Source organism: Atta cephalotes (assembly GCF_000143395.1).
Source record: "Atta cephalotes unplaced genomic scaffold scaffold00023, whole genome shotgun sequence".
Classification (NCBI taxonomy): Eukaryota; Metazoa; Arthropoda; class Insecta; order Hymenoptera; family Formicidae; genus Atta; species Atta cephalotes.
Genome location: NW_012130087.1, coordinates 3,093,707 through 3,104,945, shown reverse-complemented (window position 1 = coordinate 3,104,945; position 11,239 = coordinate 3,093,707). Strand labels below are relative to the sequence as shown.

At 32.2% G+C, this 11,239-nt stretch overlaps 2 protein-coding genes across 2 annotated transcripts in view; one reads left to right on the top strand and one right to left on the bottom strand.

The window, feature by feature from the left end:
- The window catches only part of LOC105620010 (D(2) dopamine receptor A-like), a 6,038-nt gene extending 3,111 nt beyond the window's left edge, over positions 1 to 2,927 (top strand). The window contains exons 3-8 of the mRNA XM_012201521.1: positions 196 to 368; positions 510 to 699; positions 1,085 to 1,185; positions 1,319 to 1,442; positions 1,541 to 1,713; positions 2,610 to 2,927. Of these exons, the coding sequence (XP_012056911.1) occupies positions 196 to 368; positions 510 to 699; positions 1,085 to 1,185; positions 1,319 to 1,442; positions 1,541 to 1,713; positions 2,610 to 2,927 (1,079 nt within the window). The remainder of the gene's footprint in view (positions 1 to 195; positions 369 to 509; positions 700 to 1,084; positions 1,186 to 1,318; positions 1,443 to 1,540; positions 1,714 to 2,609) is intronic.
- A 1,474-nt stretch (positions 2,928 to 4,401) lies between these two features.
- LOC105620009 (extracellular signal-regulated kinase 2) lies at positions 4,402 to 10,855 on the bottom strand. Its single transcript, XM_012201520.1, is given in 12 exon segments — positions 4,402 to 5,013; positions 6,223 to 6,362; positions 6,583 to 6,717; positions 7,021 to 7,118; positions 7,287 to 7,401; positions 7,404 to 7,426; positions 7,775 to 7,967; positions 8,046 to 8,185; positions 8,619 to 8,794; positions 9,081 to 9,211; positions 9,326 to 9,545; positions 10,766 to 10,855. Coding segments are annotated over 12 exon segments (2,073 nt in total).
- Between the last annotated feature and the right edge of the window lie 384 nt (positions 10,856 to 11,239).

The window sequence follows — 11,239 nt, the reverse complement described above, 5'->3', positions numbered from 1 at the left end:
TGTGTGTGTGTGTGTGTGTGTGTGTGTGTGTGTGTGTGTGTGTGTGTGTGTGTGTGTGTGTGTGTGTGTGTGTGTGTGCGTGTGTGTGCGTGCGCGCGCGCGCGTGTGCGTGCGTGTGTGTGATATAAAAATATATATAATATTTTTATTACATTTATAAATTTCTAATTGCATAATTACTCATGCGTGCAACAGGTGTAGGTGTTACCGCCTCAATATATACTATTATGGCTATGAGCATCGATAGATATCTGGCCATAAGAAATCCCATGATTCTTCGTTATATATGTAGTCATAAGAATATTATTCTCGTTATCGTATCTATTTGGCTGGCATCCATGGCATTTTTTATTACAATCTATGGAGCGGTAAGTCTTTTGCTACTAAGTCTGTGCTGATTAATTGTCAAATTGTTGGAAACTAATGTTGAAGTGAAGACTGTTACATCTATTTTATATACACTTTTTACATATTTATGACACAAATGAATGATCTTTCTTTTTACTCAGATGAGACTCCAGGATCCAATGACGGAAGTCATCAACAAGGCTCTGGACTTGGCAAGCGAGAATTTTACACACAATAGCATCTCGCCAACACCACCAGGTTTCAATATGTGCATAGAGGATTTCATGTCATTAGGAATTAGACGAGACGTTTTTGGGAGCATATACTTCGTATTCTCTACCGCTATTCCATGTAAGTTTAAATACATATATAAATATTTATTGTTGTTCTGTGATATTACAAGAACCTCTTCTTAATTTTTTTCATAATAAACATGCATACAAATTCTTGTTTTCATATTGCCATATATAAATCTTAATAATCTACAATCTAATTTAAATTTGACTCTATGTATAAGCAGGTGTGCTTATATATGCGTGTATTATTATTTCAATTTCCGTACACAATGCTTTCTGAATAAAGGCGATTAAATTAATATTAACTCGTTATTTTTTATTAAACAAAAACAATATTACATCTTTTAAGAAGATTTTTACTCTTGCACAAGCACATGATTGGAACACATAGTTAATAGTCTTTGTTTTTTTCTTTATATGTTTTCTTATTGTATATTTAGGTCTCGTTGTATTACTAGCCTACTCGATGATTGGCTTCACTCTTTGGTCTAAAAAGCCACCCTTTGATTATGATAACAGGGAAAGTGTCAGCTCGCGGCAGGTCAGATCAATGAGAGATCTAAAATTTTGTAATTAAATTATTAGCAATAATTTTAAAGTTTTCCTAAAAACGCAGCCGAATTCCGAAAATTTGCGAGATCTATTCTAGATACGCTGATATCTTTTATTCATAGAGCTCCAAATTACGACATGAAAGAAAACGAGTTGCATTGATATTATTATTCCTCGCTATACTATTCGCTCTGTGCTGGATGCCCTACAATATTGCCAAATTTTTTATTGATCTCGACGTTATCGGTAAGTGCGAAATCTTGCAATAATTTCTATTTTGCAAAGATAAATATTTTGTACCTAAAATTTTTATTTATTTTGTACCTTATACATTTTATTTACAGGCCCATCAACGTCAACAAATAACACACTGAAGTACTTCCTATTTTTGGGACATGCAAACAGTGCTTTGAATCCTGTGGTCTATTGTTGGATGACCCGTGGTTTTCGTCAGAAACTTGTGAAGATTTTATGTTGTATCTCCACTAATCTATCGCATCATGATCCTTTGCGAAGAGTAAATTAATTACACATTTTTTTCATAAATTCTCAATTTTTTTATAAAGTTAAATTAATAATCCCTTGCAGTAAAATCCTTGCTTTTCTGAATGAATACAAATTGAAATAATAATTATGTGGATCTCTAGACATTAGACAAATATTATCAAAAATATTTTCATAAAAAAATGTTTTTTTTATTGAATTCTCTACACACTTAATTAAATGGTTCAATACTTGAGAAAAATTACCGATATTGATATAAATTTCTTAGTAGAATACAAAATCATAAAAAAATCAAGATTTTCAAATTTCGTGCTGAATGCAGTTATTAATATTTATTTTTTTGTGCTTTAGTGTCGTGCTAGATTTGCAAAGTTACTATATTTTCTATTTTATTTTTTAGTGTATAGGATGAATGTGAAACTTTTTTATTTCTTTAAGGAATTATGAAAAATGCTATTGCTAATATTTTTATCATATTATTAAAATGTCATGCTAACTTTACGATATTAATGTTAAAAAAATGATAGTTTCTAGTACTTTTCATATTAGGTGTACAAATTAATTCGGTGCTTTTATCGATGACTTTATCGAGTTAAAATCGTCAAATTTCTTCCGCGAGGGCAGTCGTCAGTTGCCCGAAAGATGGTATAAAATCATTAAAAACAATAAAGACTATTTCGAATATCAAATGTATGCTTGTTTTTGTGCGAATAACTTTAAATTATGAAAAAAAGACATCGAATTAATTTGTATATTTTTTTTTATATATTGTTCTACAGTTCCTTATAAAAATAAAAAAGAATTCCGCATTTTTTATGTTAAAAAAACAAAATTAAAAATATGATCCCCTAACTTCATTAATCTCGACTGATAACATGAAAATTAGTCATTCTTTTTACATTGTTGCAGAACGCGATGACGATCGCTGATGACGTGCCATGTATCCCTTGTAAGCGAAAGTTAATAACTGTGACAAAGGAACAATGTGTTCTAGCAGAACAACAACAAAAAAGTTTTATATCATTTCAACAGCTTTTCTCAGGAGGCAGCAATTCATATAATTTAAAACGTATCAACATTGAATTGAAAAATATTTATGATAATTCGAATATACAGATTGCTCCAGGACATAATAGGAGGGATCAACGACAGAATAAGGACAAATATGAATTAAAGAGCAGCCAATTAGAGTCGAGTACTTTATGTACCACAGACGGACAACGTTAATTAGCTGCTTCACTGTGCCAATTATTTTTTTTCTGAGAACAAGCGTTTATTATCAATTGTTTCCTCTTTAATAAAAAGACTCTTTCTTTTTTATTAAAATTTTATTCTCACAATACGAATAGCACGTAATAAGTCCGAGCGCTGTCGATCATCGCTGCGCAATGACATTACGACACAAGGTATGATACAATGAGATTTGTACACTAAATCGATGATAAATACCTATTATAGTAGTGCGTACGTGCATATATATATGCGTATGTCGTGTACGTGTTCATATATTCACGTCATACAAATAAAATGGCATAGAAAAATATGTATGCTCCGCTGTATGGCCCCACGTGAATCGTATTGCTTACGTCCTAAATTCCTACATTTTTCGTATTCCCACGGAATAATCATTGCAGTCTCCATGCAATTCTGTTCTTTATTTCATTTCTGCTGTTTGTTGAAATGGATGATTGAAGGTATTACCAATTGCGATGATATTTAAAAAAAAGTCTTCATTTCTTTTTTCGTAAAAACAAATTTTGATTTCTTATTGTCTTGTTATATGATCTCATTTATTGTCGCATTTTCGTTATAAAAAAGAAGAGAAACTACATTCAAATCTCATCTCTCATTTGCCTTTTCGATATTTTACGTAATATAAAAAGTAACTATGGTAGGAGGTAGTAATCTTGAAGATCATATTTATTTCCAAATATTGATATTTTATTTGTGTGTTCCTTGGAACGAAATCGTTTTTGACTCCAATTATATCCGTGGGAACTCGAAAGCACATTGATACCATTAATTATGCATCTACTTTGTGTAAAATTTGTTTATTATTTACTCAAGAATCTTATATCATGTTCACGTTCGCATGAGGCGATATGCTTCTTGCACGAGGATGAATGAACGAACTTTTAGGATAATCTACGACGACCGCCTGTTTCTTATCGCGGAATTAATAATAAAAATTTTTTTTCACTGTTGCTATACAATTGTTTGTACAGCAAACTATAACACAAATATAAAAAAAGATTGCATTAAATGTGAACTATATATATAATTACTACAAAATGTTTGCATTACAACAAACTACAAGACGAATATAAAAAAAACTATCGATAAAATATCAATTATATATATTATTATAAAATAGATCTAGAAGAAATAGAAAAAAAATGATATTCCTTAAAAATATTGCGTATTTTGTGTCTGCATCGATCTAATTGCAAGTTGAAAATGTTTCAACTATAGATTTTTTCCAAATTCCGTCCATAAACTCCGCGTGTAAAGATCCTCGAGACGCTCGAGAACGCATTCCGTAAAAAAAATCTCGCTGAAAAGAATTCGTGTGCACGATCGGTTTGAACGTTTCGTCTCTATTTAGATTTTCTCGAAAAAAAAGTGAAGCGATCGTCGCTTCCCATTATTTTCCCATCTGATCGTTGTTCATCATCCTCGGGGAAGCCTATCCGCCGCACACTCACCATCCTATAGTCCCATTACAGAGGTCCTTGTAAACCGATTCTGCTATTACGCCATGACTCTGACTGTTCAGAAACCTCGACTTGTTGCACATTGTCGACGGTCTCTTCTGACTGACGTAGTTGACATCGAAGCTGTGCTTCGCGTGTAATCTGCTGCCCTGACCGCGCGCCGCATTTTTAAAACAATTGTTGGTTGTCACAGTATCCACGGCGAATGATTTGTTGATGAAGTTGTCCCTACCGCGACAAGAGGTGCGATTCCGCACTTGAGGTTGCTGCTGAGTCAGCAACGGCACCTTATTGAAATAGTTGCGGATGGTCTGGGACTGATGGCCGATACATGACGATTCCGGACTGCTAATCCCTGTGGTCCTGATGTCCATGGTTCTGACGACAGTCTTTGCAACGTTGTTGGGTTGTTTAATATTCGGACTGTTGCTGATCCTGATCAGCTTCGTCGGCATCTTTTTAGACCAATGATTGTCGCCACGACAATCAGATGCCGAGGTGAAAGGCCTTGGCGCCTGTGTTTGTTGCCTGCTGACTCTTCGCGATTTGGTGCGTTGTGCTGTTGTTGTTAATTGGTTTGATCGACCTCTGACGCCGTACTGAAATTGAAGAAATTAGGCACGATGAAATATCGATACGAATGTATATAGTAGCGTGAATTGATTTTGATGTATGACTATAACATTTGATGTATGACTATTGACAAAAGTGCAGAGTACATATATGATGAAAACTGAAGTTCGATTGTGTATTATACAATTTAAAGAAAAATACAAAAATAAGCAAATTTATTAGAATTTTATAATTTCATTGGTCAACAGTAAATTAAAAACTAGTAAATTTGCTCACTTTTGTAATTTTAACCAATTGTGATGCATAATTAAATCCTGATCTTGAGGAGGATGCATAATTAAACTCCTGAGGAGGATTTATCAACGTGTTTAATTCTGTGGTAATGAAACGTGTTATTAAAAAATATTTCATTTTTATATCGTGCAATAAAATGATTCGATATAGTTAAAATTGCAAATTAACTTTATAAAATTTTTTTTATTATCAAATACGATAGAGGAAAGCCAAGAATGGAAAAAAAATCAAATTTGGATTTCAAATAATACATTATATATTCTTATATTAAATTAATTTATTTCAGACATAAGACACTCTTCCTGAAAAGTTGAAAGGTCTCAGATTCGAATTCTGGCTGAAATAATATTTTTTCACAATAAGTTTCTTACTTTCTTTTTATTTATTCTAATTTAGAGGGGTTTATTAGTGTTTCAGAATGATTGTGTTGAAACCGAAAGTTTTTCGGCTCTCAATGATATCTGAAATAAATTAATTTAATATAAGAATATATAATATATTATTTGAAACATCCAAATTTGATCGTTCTTGGCTTTCTTTATCATATTATTTGATTATGTATTCACACATACAGTCGTGTTTAAAATTCTTAAATGTTTCTTTTATTACTTTATCGTTATTCAAAATTTATTTATTTTCTTATCAAGATAAAGAATTATCTAAACTATATTATTTATGCGGCACTTGCCATTACGGTGGAGTTAAGAATTTATTTTCAAATGTGTGTATAGCGTGCATAAATTAATGTCGAATGCAATCTGCTAGGTGATGCATAAAATGAGTGGTTACAGTACCTACTAAACGCAAATCCCACACGACATGCAGCCTGTAATAACAAAATTTACCGTTTACCTTCCCGTGATAAGATGATTCTTAACAAGGAGGCGACAGAGCAAACATGGAGGAGTGTGAAATAAACAAGAAAATAATTTTACACTCACCATGGCCATCTGATCTGATTGAATGGAACGCTGGGATTTCGACAGCTGCTGCTGATTAAAGTAGAAGCAACTTTTGGCCGCTGCTGGGGGTATGTTTCCGTTCGTCAAGTTACATGCGTACTGTGTCGCCACATTTTTAACTGTCAATTTATCGCAAATGCAGTAATTGAAATTTTTTGGAGATCAATATAATCTCGATAAATTTAATTTCCGATGTTACACACACACACACACACACACACACACACACACACACACACACACACATATACACACACACACACACACACGCGCGCGCGCTCATCAATTAATCTCCATACTTACCATAAAATTGAAATATTATTAATGTAAGATTCTTACCATTATGCCGGGTGTTTGTTAAGATCTTCTGTGGCGGATCTATGGGATTGTTCATCGTCTGTGGTCTTGTAACGCCTCGCGGAGTATCACCCTGAGATGGCCTGATTGTCTTTTTGCTTGGCAATGACGAGCACGCTAAAAAGGAAAGTTTGTAGAAAAATAAACTGAAAATTAATAGCATTAATAATATTGAAATGCTTGTCAATTTAATTTGTCATATTGTATTACTCCAACTTTGGTTTAGAATTGTGTTTCAAGACTGACAAATAATCGACGTACAATTTGCTTGAACTGGAAATTATATAAATTTACAAGAAATATTATTAGGTATGAACAACTGCTTTGACCGAATATGGCATTTTTCCGCCCATATATATTTAGAAATTAATAAAATGAAATTGTAGGAGCTGAAGAAATCTCATTTAACATTCCTCTCACCGACAATCGTATCACCTTGGCCGATCACCGGGTTACTGCTACTGTTTCTGGTTTCCTTTCTAATGCTTTCAGACAATCGCCGCAACCTGGATTTTGACCTATAAAAATAAAGAAAAAAAAAAGAAAATCGTTATAAAATATATAAATCTATTTTTATTAAAATTATTTTTTATAAACAAATAGAGAGACCCAATTACACCATATTTTAATAATGCAACTTTGAATAAAGCAATAATCGCTGACTGTATGAATAAATATATGCTCACATATTTTTATGTTTCCGATGTTTTTCGTCCATCATCGCATACAGCTTATTTCTATATTCGTCGACTGAGAGTTGCACATCATCACTCAACAATGGTATGACACTGGAGCCCCTTCCGGTTCGTTTCCTCTCCTATGAAAACTAGTTGAAAAGAGAATTTAAATATACATATATATATATATATATATATGTATATATATATATATATATATATAAATTTATTTTATTTACATAATATATATCAAATATTTTAAATATAATTCAGATATTGCAATAAAAATTAAAAAAAATTATTTTTTTCTACACACGTACAGATAATAAATTATAATATAAATATTGATCGCGAACGAGAAGAACAATTGAATTAAAGGAAATCTATGGATGATTTCAAAGAGAATAGAAATTTAATTTAATCAAACATAAAATAAATTTAATTTTAAATCTTTCTATACTTTCTACGAAGTTACATTATTATAAATATATACTCACTCGGCGACATATGAATGCTCTAGTGCTTCGACTGCTGTAAACCGTTGCGTGGGATTGAAAACTATCAAATTGCTGATAAGGTCCAAAGCTTTCTCTGACACTTCTGGCAACAAGTCTTTTAAAGTTCTTCTGGGTCTGTTGGGTGTTTTTTCCAATAAATTAGTTCCATAACCGGCGCTGACCGATATTAGATCTGAAAAAATTATTGGAAAGGATCCAGTTATTAGTTTTTTTTTTCTTCATTTTATTAAACAGTTAAGAGAAGAATTACCTTCGTCTGTCGGTGGAGGTAAAGTTACCATTATTCTCTCAACTTGATTTATTGTTGATGAACCGGGAAAGAGTGGCTTCCCAAGTAACATTTCGCCGAGAATGCAACCTAAAGACCACATATCTATCCCCTTTGTATATCTAAAAATATTTATATTGCCATGTGGATGATAGAATCTGATTCTTGCAATATCTAAACTTCGCGTATAAAAAAAATTCTAATTACCCAATTATACAGGGATACAACATTAAATTCAAGCATTTATGACATAAAAGTTTGGAACAAATATAGATACGCGTATTTTTTATAATATTAAATCCTATCACAAATTATTATAAATAAATTATATTTTTTTATAATATTGAACACTATTATAAATTATTGAAAGAGAGAAAGAGAAAGAGAAAGATCGTTTTTTATTTAAATTAATAACCATAAGTTTGCACAATAAAAATAACTCTTTCCGAATAATCATTTTCCGAACAGAAGTAAGTCGAAATGAATATTTCAGTTCTGTTACAATTACAAAATTTTAATATTGCACTTTATGTTCCATTTTAAATAAACATGTACCTCTTTGAAGCTATCAGAATCTCTGGTGCGCGATACCACCGTGTAGCGACGTAATCCGTCAAAGTTGGATCATTTCCTGTCTCACCATCACCTTCGCCGATCTGTGTAACCGAGCGTGCCAGACCAAAATCCGCAATCTTACAATGGCATTGCGCATTTAAAAGAACATTGGACGGCTGCAAAGAAAGAATAACGCAAACTCGACATAAAGGAACAATGTATTTTTTCTATCTATCATGAACAAATACGATAAATTAAAAATTTGATATGAAAAAGGTAAAAAATTAAAAAGATTTCATAAAACCAAAAAAAATATTCTTCAAATTTATGTGATTTAAAAGTTCACAATTAAAAATGAAATTAAAATTATATAAAATTTTCTAAAGATATTCTTTTAGTACGAATTAATTAATTAAAAATTAACTGGACTTTTTAAGAACACTTTTAAATCATAAGACTCACCTTCAAGTCTCGGTGGATAACATTGCCTGAGTGTATGTACTTGATCGCCTTAAAAAGTTGGTACATAATGAAGACCTTATGGATGTCCTTGAGGATGTTGCCCCGCTTAATGACGTTGTGGAGATCGGTTTCTGGGGAAACGGGCCGAAACGTGTTTCAGGCCAAAAGTCTGAGAATCGGCGCACATGGCGTGACCTTCGTATGCGTATGTGTGCGAATTCTTCTTCGGACCGGGTAAAACTCACCCATGTACTCGAAAACGAGGTAAATGTCCCGATCGTTGTCCGCCTTATGCAGTCCGATCAGCTTTATAATGTTCTCGTGATTGGCGAACGACAGTAAGAACATAATCTCGCGAAACGTACGTTGCGCATCCGTCTGATTTCTGAAGGCGTCAAAGATCTTCTTCACCGCGACGGTGTCCTTCCTTTTCTTTTCGATTGCCTTCCATACTATACCATAAGCCTGTATAAAAAAGAAGAATTAAATAATGTTACTGTCATTGTTATAGAAAATCTATCAAAAAAAAAAGAAATTTTTTATTATCCTCGCATATATTTCTTATTAAAATTATAATTACTCAATAAATCCTTAATAATATTTATACAAATGTACATTTAATATAGATAAAAATTATATATAAAATTGTTTTATATATAACTGGTACGTTTTCTATTTCACTTTTTCTATTTCACTGATTGGAATTATCTCGATGTCGTAAAATAAGAATAAACAGTACTAAACACAAGTTATTGCATAAATTTGCATTATTATGATGTAAATGAGATTGCAACCTATCATCAGATACAAATTATATAAATAGATGTCTAACAAAAATTGACTTGCGGTACCACAATCCGTTTGCCATCGTTATCGTTGCGACGGCGACATTATCGATTGTCTCCAACTTTACTTTCCTGAGGTAGATAATCATGACGATTATTGATGATATCTTCTTTAAAAGGAAAATATTGGAAAACGTTGATATGATAAAAATTTTTATCACATAAATTTTATTTCGTGTACATCATATGATATTAATGTACATACTATGATTTCATTTTCTTATCAAAGTTTTATTATCTTACGTTTTTTATTATCATTATGTTTTATTATCTTATTATTATCAAGATAGCAATAAGCAATAATTATGTAAAAAAAAATAATTTTAATAAAATTAAACTAAAAAATATAAAATAATCGACAAAATATTACACACGAAGCAATTGTAGAAAAATTATTGAGATAAATTTGATAACAAAAAAAATTGGTTGATTTCTGAAAAAAAAAATTCTAAAATATTAAATGACATGAAAATATCGAATATATATACAATTTATTTTCCGTCAAACTGTATATATTTATCATAATTAAAAATTTCATGTTTATCTGAAATAACCGCGAATAATATATATATTATTCTTACAATTTCATATTTCTCCTATAATTTATATATTAACAAATAACACACATCAATAACGACATCTGAATAAAATACGATATGACTTTTGATAAAATTATAATTAATTTAGATGAGCATATTTTACTGTAAATCTACGTATTTTTATTTCGCATAGGGGATAAAGGTATACATTCGAAATTAACTCGTTTCCACGACATGCGCAAAATTATCTTATATGCCATCCTACATGCTAGAATAAACGGGGAGGATAACGTTTTATTACCCCTTTGCCGAGACGTCGCACAATGTCGTATTGTTTGTTGATATGTGCATCAATCTCGGAGATCTTCTCCGTAGCCTTTTTCCCCGACATTGTCGCAGCAGCGATGCCGTCGACGAAACTCTCAAGTGAAGACGTGGTTCCGGAACGAGGGAGAGTCTTCGCAAGTAAGAGAGTCTTTCGGGCGGACACGGAGACAAGTGCGAGCCGTCGCGGTGCATTCACATCTTCGTACATCAAACGTGCGACCCTCGGTCGAGGAAATTTTTTTCACGCGACCCTCGACACGACAATGTGTGCCTTTGTTTACGGAACTGATGGCAGTTGCCGAGGCGACCGTGTCCACGGTTGCCAGCGATGTCGCCTGCATAGATATATGTATATTACACATTGACCGCGAGCGAAACGTTCGTCGGAGAACACATATAGAAATGTGGAAAAAAATTAAGATTAAAAATTAATAATAATAAATATATG